The 16,935-nt window shown below is 59.5% G+C and overlaps 1 protein-coding gene across 7 annotated transcripts in view; it reads left to right on the top strand.

Moving 5' to 3' along the window:
* The window catches only part of ncor1 (nuclear receptor corepressor 1), a 46,874-nt gene that overhangs the window by 24,638 nt on the left and 5,301 nt on the right, over nucleotides 1-16,935 (top strand). For 4 of the 7 annotated variants that reach the window (XM_084697748.1, XM_084697747.1, XM_084697754.1 and 1 more), the window contains 23 exons: nucleotides 620-685; nucleotides 3,079-3,215; nucleotides 3,594-3,696; nucleotides 5,663-6,137; nucleotides 6,450-6,687; nucleotides 7,323-7,479; nucleotides 8,260-8,427; nucleotides 9,732-9,898; nucleotides 10,032-10,146; nucleotides 10,283-10,372; nucleotides 10,770-10,867; nucleotides 11,039-11,204; nucleotides 11,435-11,557; nucleotides 12,023-12,106; nucleotides 12,347-12,609; nucleotides 12,749-13,088; nucleotides 13,483-13,704; nucleotides 13,904-14,116; nucleotides 14,659-14,808; nucleotides 15,228-15,440; nucleotides 15,561-15,702; nucleotides 15,878-16,335; nucleotides 16,436-16,564. In XM_084697748.1, the coding sequence (XP_084553874.1) occupies nucleotides 620-685; nucleotides 3,079-3,215; nucleotides 3,594-3,696; nucleotides 5,663-6,137; nucleotides 6,450-6,687; nucleotides 7,323-7,479; nucleotides 8,260-8,427; nucleotides 9,732-9,898; nucleotides 10,032-10,146; nucleotides 10,283-10,372; nucleotides 10,770-10,867; nucleotides 11,039-11,204; nucleotides 11,435-11,557; nucleotides 12,023-12,106; nucleotides 12,347-12,609; nucleotides 12,749-13,088; nucleotides 13,483-13,704; nucleotides 13,904-14,116; nucleotides 14,659-14,808; nucleotides 15,228-15,440; nucleotides 15,561-15,702; nucleotides 15,878-16,335; nucleotides 16,436-16,564 (4,317 nt within the window). The remainder of the gene's footprint in view (nucleotides 1-619; nucleotides 686-3,078; nucleotides 3,216-3,593; nucleotides 3,697-5,662; nucleotides 6,138-6,449; nucleotides 6,688-7,322; nucleotides 7,480-8,259; nucleotides 8,428-9,731; nucleotides 9,899-10,031; nucleotides 10,147-10,282; nucleotides 10,373-10,769; nucleotides 10,868-11,038; nucleotides 11,205-11,434; nucleotides 11,558-12,022; nucleotides 12,107-12,346; nucleotides 12,610-12,748; nucleotides 13,089-13,482; nucleotides 13,705-13,903; nucleotides 14,117-14,658; nucleotides 14,809-15,227; nucleotides 15,441-15,560; nucleotides 15,703-15,877; nucleotides 16,336-16,435; nucleotides 16,565-16,935) is intronic. The other 3 variants (XM_084697749.1, XM_084697751.1, XM_084697750.1) reach the window with 3 other exon arrangements.

Genomic DNA, 16,935 nt, shown 5'->3' with positions numbered 1-16,935 from the left:
CCTGTTCTTAGAACCTGGCTGGGGGGGTGCCGGGTGTAAACCGAAGCCGATGGGGGGGGGGGGGGGGGTTTAGGGCACTGTGACAGTGAGTGAGCGAGGAGGGAGGGGGGGATGCAGTCTGTGTGTGTGTTTGTCTGTCTGGGTGTTCTATCAGCCTGTTTGCTTCTGCCCAAGGCCGTTTTCCCAAAGTGGGGAGGCGGGGCTCTCTGCTGTCTGGAGCCCGATCAGCTGACTAGGGCCCTCCCCTAAGGAGGTGTGGTCGGGGGGGGGGGGGGGGGGGGGGGCAGCACGCGGAGGGAGGGAGGCTTTCCGGTTGGTTGACTGAGAGAGAGCGAGAGAGAGAGAGAGAGGGGAGGGAACGAACACGAGCGAGAGAGCTCGAGAGACAGGGAGGAGTCGGCTCGAGAGAGAGAGAGAGGGAGAGAGAGAGAGGGAGAGAGAGAGAGAGAGAGGGGAAAAGAGCGAGTGTGGGGCAGATCTCGGCAGCCCCTGAATGTAAACAGATTATTAGATTAGCGTCCGTGAGAAGCGAGTAGCTGAGGACCAGCCTTGTTTTCTCTCTCTCCTTCCTCTGAGCTGATGAAGCCGTTCTCTCTCCTCTGCCCGTGACTCTTACCAGGCGCTGCCGTCGAGAGCGGAGAGACTTCTCGCTGGACCGAGGAGGAGATGGAAGTCGCGAAGAAAGGTAGGGCTTTGGTTTTGATCTCTCTCTCCTTATTCCACCCACCCTCCCTCTCTCTCTCTCTCTCTCTCTCTCTCTCTCTCTCGCTCTCTGTCGCTCTCTGTCTCTCTCGCTCTCTCTCTGTCTCTCTTGCTCTCTCGCTCTCTCGCTCTCTCTCTCTCTGTCTCTCTTACGCACACACACACACACACGCGCGCGCGGTCCGCTGACTGCTTACGTGTGGGCTTTTAGAGGGAGACAGGGGCGGCTGCGAGCGCTGTGGCCTGGCTTTCAGGACTGATCTATTAAGGCTAAAGCCTCAAGCAACCGAGCGTGACAGTTGGGGCTTCCTCTGAAGATCCAGATCTATTATTCACCGTAACACTTTGTCAAGCCTCCGGATCTTGCAGGACACAACCTTCCCCTCCCACACATACACACTATATATATATATATATATATATTTTTTTTATTAAGGAAAGTTTTTGAGGTGCTCTAGTTTTTCCCTCCAGAAACTTGAACTATTCATGTCTTTTTTTTTTTGACTTGTTACTTCAGTCAGTCAGAGACTGTGTGAGTTTTACCTCAGCCTCTATAAGCCCATAGCTCCCTCTCCCAGACCCCCCTCCTGCTTTGTCAGCTATAGGCTGTAATAGTGAGGCCCACCGCTGCTAAGCTCATTGGACTGGGGAAAGCAAATAGAAGGATTAATGTGGATTTATTCCGATCTCCTGGGTGGGTTTGAGGATTTGGTAACGCCTCAGGTATGGACTTGCATGACTTGCACACCACCTTCCTCCACCCCCTCGGTCTTCTGTAGGACGCTTTCGATCGATCTTTTCCGCTCCAACTCACAGTTGCACGCTCGCCGTCTTTCGATGTGTCCCCTAGAAACGGTGGCCTCAAGACGTTTGGACCAACAGTACATGCGTTTAGCGTTCCCCTGAAAGCGAATCGGTGCCAGCCCGAGCAGTTAATCTTGATAAGCCCGGGGTATAAACGGGGTCAGGCTGGCCAGAACCAGGTCTTACACGGGAAGTTCTGCCAGGACCTGCACACAAGGTGCTCTAAAAGGACTCATTTGAGAGAGAGAGAGAGAGAGAGAGAGAGAGAGAGACCCCCCTCCGTTCACTGGATGGAGAGAGAGGGGGGGGGGGAGGGAGAGAGAGGTTGAGAACATGTTCTGGTCTGTGTCACAGGAGATTTGTTTATGTTGGGCTTCCAGAGGTTCGGTCAGAGTAGGGGCCCCTTTTCCTTTCTTTTGAGGCCCCCCCCCCCCCCCCCCCCAGCAGAACCTGAGGAGGGCACAAAGTGGCTACCTTTTCAATTACTGTGTAAGTTAGTTTACGATGATAGTCACTCAGAAATAAACGGTTCAGACCAGTAGAAGAATCAACAATGTCAATTTTTGAAAAAAAAAGTCAACCTTACTCAAACGTAACACGTAAAAGAAAAAAAAAAAAAAAACGATACGTGTCACCTGAATCAGGTCAATTGATTTCCTATTCAGTAGCCGCCTTGACTCGGAAGAGAGAGGGTGAGAACCAGGGGGCTACTGGAGCGTGAGCTAGCGCCCCTGCCAAGCCCAACCCTGCCGGGGCTACACCGCGCAGTCCTGGGTGGTTGGCGACTCCTCCGAATGAGACGCGAGTGTTCCGGCTGTCCTCATCCGTTAGCAGTGGCAGTAATGGGGCTTTGTCTTTGAGCTGTGGCGACTTGTCAAAGTGCCAGTGTCCTTTAGCTCGCCAGAGCAGATGAGCTGCGCTCTGGGAGGTAGGGCTGGGGCGAGCCAGGCAAGAGAAAGGGGGAGAGAGGGAGCGGGGAGGAGGGGGGGGGGGGGGGGGCGCAGGTCGTTGCCAAGGGATTTTGCGTTCGAGAGAGACACCCTGATGTCAAAGGTTTACTGGCCGCGTGCCAGCCCAGCGCCACTCCCTAAGCTTGGCAGTTTGTTGAAGACTGGCCAAAGCTGATTGTGAGTTTGGTGTAGGTCAAAGCGGGGCAGGGCAGGTTGAGTCAGTCACGGAGATTACTGGGATGTAGATTGTGTTGGGGGAGGGGGGGAGGGGGGGACTGTGTAAGGTAAAGGGCATGGCTGTTGTCCAGGTGGAACACCTGGGGATATATGACAGGTGAGCAACAAGTCGACTCTGCAAGGTTAAAGATTCCAATCTCAGTTGTCATTTCTGTTTTTTTGGGGGGGGAGGGTCATAATGGCAGAGATATTCCTTGCTCGGGAATAGAATAGGAATATGCCTACCTCTTTTGTGCCAGATTCGGTCCATTTCCGATACGCCGCCCCTTTCCAGAGAGCAGCCCATGTGCCGCGCTGCGCCGTCATGCGCTGCCGGTGGACGCGCTGGGATGCCTGCTGACCTGCCCGCTGACCTGCCCGCTGACCCTCTCTCTCTCCCCCTCAGGGCTGGTGGAGCACGGTAGGAACTGGCCAGCCATCGCCAAGATGGTGGGCACCAAGAGCGAGGCTCAGTGCAAGAACTTCTACTTCAACTACAAGAGGCGCCACAACCTGGACAACCTGCTCCAGCAGCACAAGCAGGTGCCACCCCCCATGCCGCTCCAGCCCAGATACGGCCGCGTCCGAACGTCTCGAGACCACGTCGGGCTTTTAAGGGGGGGGGGGGGGGGGTCTCTGATGGTCTCTGAAAGACTGTGGGAGCTTTCTGTGACATCACAGAATTGTTAAGCTGATGTTAGAATTGGTAATGGCATAAAAAAAAGGAAAAAAAAGAAGAAGCAATTTACATTTGAACAAAATGCAAAATAGACTTCTCTTGACTCGTGGTCTCAGACTTGTGGACTGTGCCGTAGGTTTGCTGTCTGTCTCAACACGCGTGCCCAACATTAGCCGTGCACTCCCTGGTACACCAGAGATCTTTGCAGCGTCTTGTGACCTGTGTGTGTGTGTGTGTGTCAGGACAATCGGAGAGCTCGCGGCGACCGGGACGTGTCCCAGAGCGAGAGCGTCGCCTCCACGGCATCAGCTGATGACGACGAAGACAACCAGGAGGACAGCGAAGGTACTGCTCACCTCACCTCACCTCCCCCCCCACCCCCACCCCCAACACACATCACAAGCCTGCCCACACATACACACAGTCACATGACCAAGACCCAGTTAGGATTATTTTATATTTTTTCTTTCTTAGTCACTTTTTGGGGATCAAATTAGTTTTTTGTCTTTGGATTCGACGGCCCAAAAGATTGTTCCGGGTTCTTCAGTGTTTGTTTTCAGCTTTGTTTCCGGCCGCGCAGGGTAGACTGGGTGTGAGGGAAAAGCGTCTTCACCAACCCAAAGGCCTTTGCAGCCTTTTCCTTTTACGAGCATGAGCCGAGGTCTTGCCTCTACCTTTCAGGATGTCTCGTCCGCGAAGACTTTGATTTGAATTTATGGCCAAACTCTCCCCCCCCCCCCCCAAAAAAAAAGAAATCTGTGGGACTGTCTGTAGTTTTAATGAGGAAAAAAAAGAAGGATCAAAAAGGAAAAGGAAGAAAAGTGAGATAAAAGATCGGAACTAATTCCGACGTCTGGGGCCACAGTTATGTAACTGTTCCTTGGCTTTGAAGACTCAAGATAGCGTGCTGGATGGAGCACAGTGTACTGGTGCACTCGTTTGATCCGGCTGTCTCCCCTGTCTCTCCTCTCTCTCTCCTTTCGCTTTCTCTCTCTCTCTCTCTCTCTCTCTCTCTCTCTCTCTCTCTCTCTCTCTCTCTCTCTCTCTCTCTCTCTCTCTCTCACTTTCTCTCTCTCTCTTTCTCGCCTCTCTTTTTCTCTCTTTCTCTCTCGCCTTACTTTCTCCCCTCTCCTCTCCCTCTTTCTTGTCTCTCCAATCTTGTCTCTCCAAAGTCCTGGCCCGTCCCTGTCTGGTCTGTTGGAACACGGCAGCGTTGAGCCTTGCCCTCCCCAGCGCTCTGTGACACGCTCGCGAGCCGCAGTCCTGCTGGCTCACCAGCCCGTTCCATGTCACCCGTGCCCGAGTGACACCCTGGCTTTTCTAGGCGAGGACCTAGCCCTCTCACCCTAGCCCTCTCTCTCCCAAGCCCTCTCTCTCTCTCCCGCACACGGTGTTGTGGGCGTGTTATCCCCGTGCCCTCGCGGCCCGGGCTGTGCCGCGGTGAGGCCAGGTGTGTCGGCCGCGCCCTCGCCCCCGAGCCTGAGGGCGTGTCGTTGTGGAGAGGCTTCTCTCCCCGTTGGCTCAGCCTTCTCCTCCGTGACCCGGCCGGGGGGACAAGTCGGCATTGCAACATGATCTGAAGCAGGTGGCCCGGGGGGGAGGGAGGAGGGGAGGGAGGGAGGGAGGGAGGAGAGGGGGTGGGGTGATCGTTGGCAAAGGCATCAAATTGTCTGTCAGCGAGCAGGGTGGGCGTCCTCTCACCCCAGCGATGGGACACTTCAGATTGAGATGGATCGTGCCCGTGAGGTCACGGGAACGGGGCTGTTTTCGCACGTTTTTACCTCTGCGCCTCTCAAGGAAATCCAAATGTCCTCTCCCCCCCCCCCCCCCAAGGTCTTTCTATCGCTCGGCCCGCCGTGGCACGTAGGCGGGAGGGGGGAGGGGGGGGGTGTTCAAGGGGGAAGGTTGTTGCGGCCGAAGAATCGTTTTCAAGCAGACACGTTTCCCATTGTTCGTCTTGACCTTCGCGGATTGAATGGAATTCACTTTCAGCTCCTGAAAAACCCTTTTCAGATCTGTCAGTTGCACACTGGCATTGATCCACGTAGCGTAAAGAGACTTTGCAAAGATCCTCTCATCCTTCACTTCAGTTTGATGCCAGTCTCCATGGCAACAGCTGCGGACGATGCAAACAGGCCACAGTCCCAACAGTTGTGCAGTATACCCACACAGCAGCTCCAAAAAACCAGATCACTGTCGAGAAGCCATTTTGGGGGTCCCCTTTTGCATATAGTAGCCCTTCGAAACCAGCATGGCTGACGTTTTGTGTGCGTCTGTCGCTCACCCGGGTGTCTTCTGCTGTGCCCCTCAGGCGGAGACCACAGCTCCGACACGGAGAGCGCCCCCTCGCCGTCCCAGGCCGACCCGTCCAAGGGCGGCGACGCCCAGCGGGGCGAGGGCGGCGGCGGCGCCTCCTCCGAGGGCTCCCAGCGCTCGGAGCAGGACAAGGGCCAGGCGGCGGCGTCGGACGGCAAGGGCCCCCCGGAGGCCCCTTACGGCGAGCTGCGCGTCAAGCTGGAGAAGAGCCCCGAGGGCGGGCCGGAGGAGGAGAGGGCGCGGGCGGCCTACGAGGGCCAGGTGCACCCCAAGAGCGAGCCACAGGACGCGGACATGACGGCCCCGCCCGTGCAGGTGAAGGTGGAGCCCGAGGCCAAGGAGAAGGCCGACAAGGCAGGCGGCGGCGGCGGGGCGGGGGAGCATGGCGAGCGGCAGGGCCCGTCGGACAACGACTCGAGCGCCACGTGCAGCGCCGACGAGGACGGCGACGCTGAGCCCGAGAGGCGTGGGTGAGCGAGGCGCCCGTCACTAACCACACCCCCCCCACAGCCACAACACACACTTTCACCCCAACAAACCTAACAAACAACCCGTGTTTAAAAAAACCATGAAACACCGAACCATTTCCTGAAAGCGTGTTTTGTACCTCCCTCCCTCCCTCCCTCCCTCCCTCCCTCCCTCCCTCCCTCCCTCCCTCCCTCCCTCCCTCCCTCCCTCCCTCCCTCCCTCCCTCCCTCCCTCCCTCCCTCCCTCCCTCCCTCCCTCCCTCCCTCCCTCCCTCCCTCCCTCCCTCCCTCCCTCCCTCCCTCCCTCCCTCCCAGGATGTTCTCTATGGACAAGCCTTCTCTCCTCAGCCCCCCAGGCTCAGTGGTGGTGTCCTCGGCCAAGCAGGCCCACCTCAGCATGCAGCAGCTGCAGCAGCGCGCCGCTGACATCCCAGCCATGGTCAGTCAGTATAGCAACCCCCACTTTTCTATCAGATATGCCCATTCGGAGCAGCACGGAGGCAGGCTGCAGCAGGGTGAAAGCATGGCTCATTTAGACCAACCGGCCCGTCAAGTGAGTCCCCCCGCGCCGGTGCACCTTTCTCCCCCCCTCCCCCCTCATTCCCGTCAATGATTGGCCAACATTTGATTGAGGTTTTTGCCCCCCCCCCCCGATCATCCTTGTGGTTGGGGGCTGTGTGATGTTGTGTGTCGGCGTTTGGTGTGAGAGATTGGTGTGTGTCACGTCAACGGTGGGGGGTGTGGTTGACTGCTGTTGGGTGGGGGGTGGGGTGGGGGGGGGTGATCTTCTTGCGTTATGTCGAGCTTGTCTGTTTTTCACCCCCGGTTGGAATTGTAGGTAACCTGGATGCGTTTTGGGGGTAGGGGGGGATCAGACTGGCATGCTCATTCACATGTGTTCCCTCGACAGTTTTCATCCCGACCACACGTCTGAAAAGTGCACGGCTTTGGGTCTCATCCCCCCCCCCCTCCCTGTTCTCTTCTGACTGTGTGGTGTCTCCTGGGGGGCGGGGGCAGGGGCAGGGGGGGTGGTTGAAAGACCCTGCACTAGAATAGAAACTCCTTCATTCTGACCCCTGCGAGTCACCCACGTGTGATTCCGTCCCTGTAGAAGGGGCATTAGTTCCAAATGGTATCTGTGCGCGTCGCGCTCAACCAGGCGTCTCACCCTCCCTCCTCCCCTCGTAGGTGCCGGGCCCCTTCAGCCCCGGCGGCGTTCCCATGGTGACGCCCCTCAGCGGGCTCGCCATGTTCCAGCACCAGATCGAGTCGGCTCACCAGGAGGAGCGGCAGAGGCAGGAGCCTCGCTTCCACACCCGCAGCCCCACCGTGCTGGACCGGGAAGGTACCACACACACACACACACACACACCGTATACCCAGCAGCTGGCTATTTATAGTCGTATTTTTTTTCTTTTTCCTGAGCCTCTTCGTTTTCATTTAACGTCAACAACGACAAAGAACACCGGAGATGCGAGTCCACACTGCTGCAGAATGTGACTGAGCCCAAACAGGAACACGATGTTAGCTTGACCCTGTTTCACCGCTGATGTGAACACCGAGCTCCGATCAAGACGAGGGGGAGGGGGGAGGGGGGGGGAGTTAGTACCTGTGACTTTTGAGGGAGCAATGTGTGGCTCCCTCCCTCCCTCGCCCTCCCCCTCCCCCTCCCCTCCCCTCCCCCAGGGCTGACAGACAGAGTAGGACAGACCAGCCTCTCAGCTTCAAAGGACACACGTGGCATGATGTGTTTAAGGTGTGAAGGGGGGGGGGGGGGAATAGTGCTTGATTGGACACCCAGTGCTTTTAGCACCTGGTGTTGGTGCTGTGAGGAGGGCAGGCTCCTGGCAGGCAGGCTGACTGCGGAGGCTCCCTGTGATGCGGAGATGTGGGTGGAATAGATGGAGGCTATGGGAGGAATCTGTAGGTTTTTGTTCATTTCATTTTTTTTTACCCTGTGTTTGTTTTTTTACTTCCCCTCCTGTGTGTGTGTGTGTAACCCCCCCCCCCCCTGCATGTGTCCTTGTTCTCATGCGTGCGAGCGTGTCACCCCCGCCCCCCCCCCCCCCCCTGCGTGCGTGCGTGTTGCGTGTGCGTTCTCATGCGTGTGTCCTGTGTGCTGCAGGGAAGCCCTTCCCCTACATGTCCTATGACATGAAGCTGGCTCTGGAGCAGGAGGCCCAAGCCGGCCGGCCGGCCTCCCCCTACAGGCTCTCCCCCAGGGAGCTGAGCAAGACCTCCCCCCAGCCCGACCCCAACACCGCCAACGCCTCGCGCTACAGTGTGCCTCCAGGTAGCTAACCGTCCTTCCTGCCCCCCCCTCTCAGCACTTCCTGTCTGTGTGTACCCCCCCACCCCTCCTCTGTCTCCTCCGCCCAGCTTCTTTGGCTGAACTCCTCCTTTTCCGGATTTTTCTGTTGATTTGAAGGCCTGAGGGAGTTTGGTGTTGTTGTTTGGAGTGGTTGTCCCCTGGAAAGAGGACTTGTAGCTTGTTGTGTAGGGTTGGTTGGTTGGTTGATAAGTTGGTCGGTAACCTGGTTGGTTGTATTGGTTTAGTTTGGCTTTAACATTGGCTCACATTGGCTTTTTAGTAGTTTGATGTTTAAATGAGTCATCCTTGGTTGAGTATGATTTTTTCCTTGGTCGGTTTGTCTATAATGTCGGGTAGAAAACCTGGCCTTGTTCCCCTTTCTGTCCTTCCATGAATGAATATTGATGCCACCTACGGTCTCCCAGGCAACCAGACACTGTCAGTATTCCGTCATGGACTCGCTGCTTGTCTTATCTTCCCTGGTGTGAGGCAAGCAGATGCAAACGCCAGGCTCCCCTTTGGGAAGGAGCTCTCACAGACCGTATTTGCATTTTTTATTTCGTAAAGTGCAGCGGTGCTTTTTCCTGGCAGGTCACCATGTCTGTATTGTATCCAGTTAGTCAGCTGCCTCCCTCCCTCCCACCAGTCCTCCCTACCTACCTCCTCACTCCCTACCTCCTCCCTCCCTACCTCCTCATTCCCTACCTACCTCCTCACTCCCTACCTCCTCCCTCCCTACCTCCTCACTCCCTACCTACCTCCTCCCTCCCAGTCCTCACTCCCTACCTCCTCCCTCCCTACCTCCTCCCTCCCTACCTCCTCACTCCCTTCCTCCCTGTCCTCCCTCCCAGTCCTCCCTACCTCTTTCCCTCTTTCCCTCCCTCTCTCCCTCCTCCAGTCCTCCCTCCTTCCCCGGTATAGGCTGTGGTCCTGAGCTCACAGACAGGCAGGGGGGCGGGCGGGCTGGCGGGCCTTCTCAGGATCTCCCCAGGCTTGCACCTGTGTGCCACCACGTCCACCTCTCTGTCCCCCCCCCCCCGTCCCTTCCCCCCGTCCACGCACGAGGCCGCCTCTCCGACGATGCAGTCACGGCTCTATCTGAGGGGAGGTTCAGTCCCCCCCCCCCCACGTGTCGGCTAGTTCCAACCTGGCAGAAGACGGCGCTTGCGCTGAAGGCTCTCGCGTGCCACTCATTCTCGAACTAGCAGTCCCAACCCGCAGGAAGTTCGCAGAGTCCTGTGTCCTCTCTCCTCAGTTTATCTGTTCTCTCCCCCCCCCCCCTGCAGTGCTCCACCCGGCCCCTAACCAGGTGGTGCAGGGCCTGCCAGAGGGCGTCAGGGTGACTTTCTCCAGACACAGCCGGCCGGCCAACATTCCGTCTCCTCCTCCCCTCATTCCCACCACCAAGCCTACGGACAAGCCATCCTTCATCCAGGGGGGCTCCATATCCCAGGTACAACCCTTCACGCCCCCCCTCCCCCACACACACACACACACACACACACGGACACAGCTCTCAGATCATCCGCCGGACTGCCCAGGGACGCAATGCCATCGAAGCCCTTTTGACCCTCGTGTGTTTCCAGGGGACTCCCGGGACTTACCTGCCCTCGCACGCCGTGTACGGGCCCGAGGGCACCAAGAGCTCGGTGGGGTCCATCTCCCTGGGGCTCCCCAGGCAGCAGGAGCCCTCCAAGCCCGGTACGACCTCCTCCTCCCCCCTGGGTCTCTGCCCCGTCCGCCCCGGGCCAGGCACCGTGTGTAACCCAGCGTCAGACTTCACCCTCCCCCTGTTTTTGAACCGTTTCTCTCCTCTCTTCCCCGTCTCCTCCCCCAGCGTCCTACATCAAGCAGGAGGAGTGCTCGCCGCGGAGCGCCCAGCCCGAGGGCCTGCTCTCCAGGGCGCAGTACGAGGGCGTCGTCAGAGGTGGGTGTCCGCCATCGACCAGCCCTGTCTGTCTGTCTGTCTGTCTGTGTCACCGCCCCCCCAGTCTCTCCTCACCCACGAGACGTTACCAGTGGTCAGGGCTTAGGGGGATGAGGAGCTGGGTCGGCGAGTGGAGGAGGTAGGCCTCCGTAGCCTGTTTGCACAGACCTGTCAGAATGTGGCACTCTGGTGAGGGAGGGAGAGAGAGAGAGAGAGAGGCCCCCTGGATCCACCCACGGCGGTCTTCACGCCTTCTCACCGCAAAGCGACCTCCGAGGCTCCCGCCCTCCGCCCTTCCCTAAGCCCCTTTGACCCAATGTACTCCGCCGACGCTCATCGGACGCACACGAGCTAAACTCCGCCTCTTCTTCTCTATCCCCCCCCCCTCCTCATCCAGGAGGCCCCATGACCTCCATGCAGGACGGGGGCATCTCCCGGGGCAACCCCGCCAAGGTGGGTGCCGAGGGGCTGCCGTTCAGAGGATCGATCACTCAGGTACGACAGCGCTGCGAGCGCGCACACACACACAAACTCTCTCTGAGTTTTTCCCCTTTCTCCCGCAACGTTGTCGTAAGCAGGGATCAGGAAGGTGTCTCCTCGGTGCTGACCTCTATCTCTGTCTCTGTCTGTCTCTGTCTCTGTCTCTGTCTCTCTCTCTCTCCACAGGGCACGCCCGCCCTGCCCCAGCCCAGCCTGGCGTCCGACCTCCTGAAGGGCACCATCACCAAGCTGGCCACGGAGGAGCTGGGCAGCCCGGACAAGGCCAGGGAGCAGCTGGCCAAGGGCCACGTCATTTACGAGGGCAAGAGCGGACACATCCTCTCCTACGACGGTAAGCCCCCGGGCTTAGCCGGCTTTGCGACGGGCAAACGAAGTTAGCGAGCTTACCCGCCACACACGAAGAGCGCTCGCTTAGGAATCAGATAGGTACACACCGAGGCGTGTTCCTCAACCCCCTGCCAGTTGTGCCCTAGAGAGCTTGTTTTCGACCGGTCAGGTGTCGCGGGGGGGCTCTGAGCGGCGCGTCGTGATTGGTGACGATGTGGTTTCCTGTGTCCTCAGCCATTAAGAATCCCAGGGAGGCCACGCGCAGCCCCAGGACCAGCCACGAGCTCAAACGCACCTACGACATGATGGAGCCTCTCGCCAGGGGACACCCGGGCAGAGAGGGAGTCCCATTTGAAGGTCTGTCTGTCTTTGTGTCTGTCTGTCTGTCTTTGTGTCTGTCTGTCTGTCTGTCTTTGTGTCTGTCTGTCTGTCTGTCTTTGTGTCTGTCTGTCTGCCGTTGTGTCTGTCTGTCTGTGTCTGTCTGTCTGTCTGTCTGTCTGTCTGTCTTTGTGTCTCTCTGTCTGTCTGTCTGTCTGTCTGTCTGTCTGTCTGTCTGTCTGTCTGTCTGTCTGTCTGTCTGTCTGTGTGTCTGCCTCTGTGTGTGTGTGTCTTTCTGTCTGTCTGTCTGTCTGTCTTTGTGTGTGTCTGTCTGTCTGTCTTTGTGTCTGTCTGTCTGTGTGTGTGTGTGTCTGTCTGTTTTTGTGTCTGTCTGTCTGTGCGTGTGTCTGTCTGTGTGTGTGTCTGCCTCTGTGTGTGTGTGTGTCTTTGTGTGTTCAACGATGCACTCTTTGCTCACGGAGCATTCCTTCGCGTGTCTCCCAGGGTTGATAAGCCGAGCGCTGCCAAGAGACAGTCCCCACGGCGACTCCAAGGAGAGGCCGATGATGACCGGGTCCATCATGCAAGGTAAACAACAACAACAGCAAACGACTCGTGGCGAGGAGATCCGCCGCAGGAAGACGGCGTTCATCCTTCTCTCCCCCCCGGACCCTTTCACCCAAGCCCGTGTTTCATTTACACAACGTCATTTGCCACGGCCGGGGATAGAACTGACAACCTTCTGATTAATAGGCAGATTCTCTAACCGCTCGGCCACCTGACTCCCAGTGTTTCCCTCCACCCCCCACCCCCCCCCCCACCCCCCAGGGACCCCAAGGACCTCGGCCGAGGCCTACGAGGAGAGCATGAAGTACGGCAAGCAGATCAAGCGGGAGAGCCCGCCCATCCGCTCCTTCGAGGGGGGCATCGGCAAGGGCAAGCCCTACGAGGGGGGCGTGAACACCATCAAGGAGATGGGCCGCTCCATCCACGAGATCCCCCGGCAGGACCAGCCCGGCCAGGACAGCCGCAAGACCCCCGACATGGCCGACAGCCGGCGCCACGCCGCCATGGAAGGAGCCATGTCGCAGGTGAGTCATTGCACGCGCACGCTGTGCGTAGAGCGCGTACGGAATGTGTTTGTGGAGCTCCATGTCGTATACGAGTCCTCCAGCCAGCCATTGACGGCCCCCTCTCCCTCCTTCCTCCCCCCCCCGGCCGCCCCACCAGGGTCACCCCCTGAGCCAGCCGGCCATCAAGCACAACGTCAAGTCCCTGATCACCAGCCCAGGGAAGATGGGTCACGGCCTGCCCCAGCTGGACGCAATGGAGCGGGCCAAGTACGAGGAGGGCAAGGCGGCGGCGGCGGCGGCGGCAGAGCAGCGCGGGCGCCACACCTCCGTGGTCAACTCGGCCACGTCGGTGCTGCGCTCCACCCACCAGGAGGCGGCCAAGTCGCAGCTCAGCCCGGGCATGTACGAGGACGCCAGCGCCCGCCGCACCCCCGTCAACTACAGCACGGGCTCCATGTCCCGGGGGTCGCCCATGCTGGGCCGCGCTGCACAGGAGGGTACGGCCGCCTGCCCGCGGACGCCTGACGTTCACATACAGGGCTGTGCACGAGTCTTAGGCACTCATTGCTTGTTAGTTTTTTTCCTCCCCCCAGTACAGCTCAAATGCTGTTAGAAATCATGGAAAGCATAAACACCTCTACATTTATAAACATAAGCACTTTTACATTGATACATATTTTTTTTCCCTCCAATTTAAATGTAATAAATACGTATTGTTATCATGTATAATACATATATAAATCGAATATATAAATAGTATACACGTGAAAAATCTTGCCTGAGACTCGCACAGTCCTGTATCTGCGGCCGCTGCAGATGCTATAACCTCAGGCTGTCGGTTGGTGTCGTCGTGTACTGACAGTAGGTCTTCTGTCCCCCCCCCCTACCAAGGAGGCATGAGCTCCGGCAAACCGTCTCCCCACGACCGGAAGACGCCCACTCACCGGGACAGCGTGCCGGCCAAGTCCCCCGTCTCCCAGGGGGAGCCCATGCCCTCGCACAGCCCCTTCGACCCCCACCACCGGGCCGGGGTCCCCGGGGAGGTGTACCGGGCCCACCTGCCCCCGCACCTGGACCCGGCCACCCTGGCCTTCCACAGGGTCATCGACCCAGGTAGGACCCCTGGGCGGAGGGGCGGGGGGGGGGGTGATTCCACGGAATCAGAGCTCGGCGGTCTCATTCATAGGCACCACGCGGCCGCTCCATTGACGTCAGCGAGAGAGAGATCGGTATCAGGGGAAAAAAACCTCCTGTTCATATGCTGTTGCGTTTTTTTTTCACTCCCTCCCCTCCCCCCGGCTCCCCTCCCCAGCGGCAGCAGCCTACATGTTCCCCAGGCAGGCGTCGCCGACCGGCTACCACAACACCTACCAGCTGTACACCATGGAGAACACGCGGCAGACCATCCTCAACGACTACATCACCTCCCAGCAGATGCAGGTCATCCCGCGGGCCGACGTACCCCGGGGCCTGTCGCCGCGGGAGCAGCAGCAGATCGCCCTCCCGTACCCTCCCGGGGCCAGAGGTAAGGGGGGGGCGCCGTGGCCCCAACCTCCACTCGTCCCCTCAGCTCTCCCCCCCCCCCCCCCCCCCCCTCCTCTCCCCACCCCCACCTCCCCTCCTGCGCGGGCTGGGAGCGGAGAGGCCAAGGGGTTTCCGGTGTCCTTAGGAAGTCAGTGGCAACCTTTTCCAGACCCCCAGAAGCAAATGACCCAGACAACTTGCGTATAGTCAGTTTTTTTTAGGGGGAGGGGGGAGGGAGGGGTCGGCTGCAGCGTATTCGGCTCATGCTCGATTTGTAAATTGGGACCGGTCACAGAGAATCGATTGAAAGTCATTGGTGGTCGCCACTTAACAAAGTGACCGCTACCCCACAACCAGTGCAGCCCTATTGGTTGACCTCCAAACCTTTAACGCAGGACTCCCCGATAGAAGAAGGTGGTGGGTTACAGAAACAACAAACCCCCCCAAAAAACGCAAGGTGTATTTGTGGTGTTCATGCTCAAACGACTGATTTGGTTTGGTTCTTGTTGTTCACCCTTGGCCCTTTGCTCCTGTCTGTAAAAGGGATCATTGATCTAGCCCAGATGCCTCCAACTATCCTGTTGCCTCACCCTGGGGGGACAGGTAGCCCCGCTCTGGACCGCATCACCTACATGCCCGGAGCTCAGCCCCCTTTCCCTCCTAGGGCTTTCAACCCAGCCTCCATATCTCCAGGTGAGGACTCCTCCCCTTTCCGCCTCCCCTCTCCTAACCCCCTTCCTTGCCCCCCTCCGACATGAGTGTCTGCTGCTTCCTCTCCGCCCCTGAAGCACGCGGCCCTGCACCCCCCCCCCCCCCCCCCCCTAGCAAAGACCCTTTTTTCACAACAAACACAAAGTGGCCAGGCCCATCGCTGGCCCGGCACGCCTCCGAAGCAGGCGGAGCAGCGCTCCTGCGCTTGTGTCCGGGTGAACGTCGGCTCGTCTCGTCCGGGGGTGGGGGGGCCCCGGCTGGTCGGGGGTGTGTGGGGGGTGGGAAAGGGAGGTTGGCTGTGAGCCCCGCTCGGCCCCAGACCAGAGGCGGTGTGTGAACCCTACGTGTCTCTCTCTCCTCTCTCTCCCCCCGTCCCCCCCCCGTCCCCCCCCCGTCCACAGGTCACCAAGCCCACCTGGCGGCCACGGCGGCCACCATGGAGAGGGAGCGCGAGCGGGAGAGGGAGCGCGAGCGGGAACACCGGGAGCGCGAGAAGGAGCGCGAGAAGGAGCACAGGGAGAGGGAGCGCGAGCACAGGGAACGCGAGCACAGGGAACGGGAGCACAGGGAGCGGGAGCGGGCCGTCGCCGCCGCCACCGACTACATGCGAGGAGGTGAGAGGGCTTCGTGTGCTCAGAGGGGACACGGTGGGCCTCCGGCAATTCTCGGCCTGAATCCGTCATTAATCTGCGCGTGCGTGTCTCTGTGTGTGTGTGTGCGTGTGTGTGGTCCAGGTGCGGAGCAGCCAGGACGCCCCGGTAGCCGCGGTTACCTGCGCTCCCCCTCCCCCTCCATGAGGACGCCGGAAGGCGTGGTTCAGCAGCGGCCCAGCATCTTCCAGGGAACCAACAGCAAGAGTGTCATCACCTCCCTCATGTAAGTCTGAGCGTGCACCTCACCTCAGGGCGGCCGTGAGGATTCCGGTCGGCTTGGCGTCGATGGGCCAGGGCCTGCCCGCTTCACCCTGAGCTCATTCAAAAACCCCTCCATCAGGCATGTGACCCTCCCCCCTGCTGTGTGTCGGTCTCCCTCCCTCCCTCCCTCCCTCCAGGCCCTCGGCAGCACAGGCGCCCCAGCCCGGCTCCCGCTACAGCACGGCGGCCGACGCCCTGGCCGCGCTGGTGGACGCCGCCGCCTCGGCGCCCCAGATGGACGTGGCCAAGGCCAAGGAGGGCAAGCACGACGACGACATGTCCTCCTCCGCGGCCGCCGCCGCCCGCCGCGCCATTGGCGAGCAGCAGGACGCCGAGCGGCGCTCCATGCAGTCTCCCTACGGCGCCCTCTCCATGCCCGGGGGCAAGCAGCACCCGGCCTATGGCGAGCCGGCGGGGACGGGCGGCAAGGACAAGACGCCGCCCTCCAAGTCGCGCATCGAGGAGGAGCTGCGCACGCGCGGCAAGACCACCATCACCGCCGCCAACTTCATCGACGTCATCATCACGCGGCAGATCGCCTCGGACAAGGACGCGCGGGAGCGGGGCTCGCAGAGCTCCGACTCGTCCAGCAGCCGTGAGTCGGCGCCGCGCGCGGAGCCTCCCGGAAACGGTCGAAGCAATTCATTTGTCGCGCGAGGGTCAAGGGTTTGACCGCCGCGTCTCTGTGTCCGCAGTGTCGTCGAACCGCTACGAGGCGGCCGGCGGGGCAGCTATCGAGGTGATCAGCCCCGCCAGCTCCCCGGCCCAGCCCCAGGCCCAGGCCCAGCAGGACAAGCAGGAGGAAAGGCCGCCGCAGCCCCCAGGTCAGAGGTCAAGCACGGCTACCATCCACAGAGAGAACACACCATCAGCTGCAGTTTCAATTATGCTCCATTCCGTTTTTAAAATGAACTGAATGATACATCGTTGGGATCGATTACATTTCGGATCGATTTCGGGGCTTTTTCTGCTGCGTTGGTTGGTGACAGTTGGAGAGTGACAGGATAGGCAGGGGAGAGGGACCAGGGCAGACCCGGTATGGGGCTCCGGAGATGTCCGGAGATTTCCGTGGCAAATTCCCACGAAGCTCTCGCGGCACGCTAGCCTAACACCTCTGGGAGTTATGTGAGGTTAAATGAGTCCGGCATCCCCCCCCCCCAAACCCTGCAGTCAGACGACTGCATATAGATACCAG

Source organism: Hypomesus nipponensis, chromosome 5 (assembly GCF_054491055.1).
Source record: "Hypomesus nipponensis isolate SF chromosome 5, ASM5449105v1, whole genome shotgun sequence".
Classification (NCBI taxonomy): domain Eukaryota; kingdom Metazoa; phylum Chordata; class Actinopteri; order Osmeriformes; family Osmeridae; genus Hypomesus; species Hypomesus nipponensis.
The sequence above is the reverse complement of the archived record's forward strand: the minus strand, read 5'-3'. Positions and strand labels throughout refer to the sequence as shown.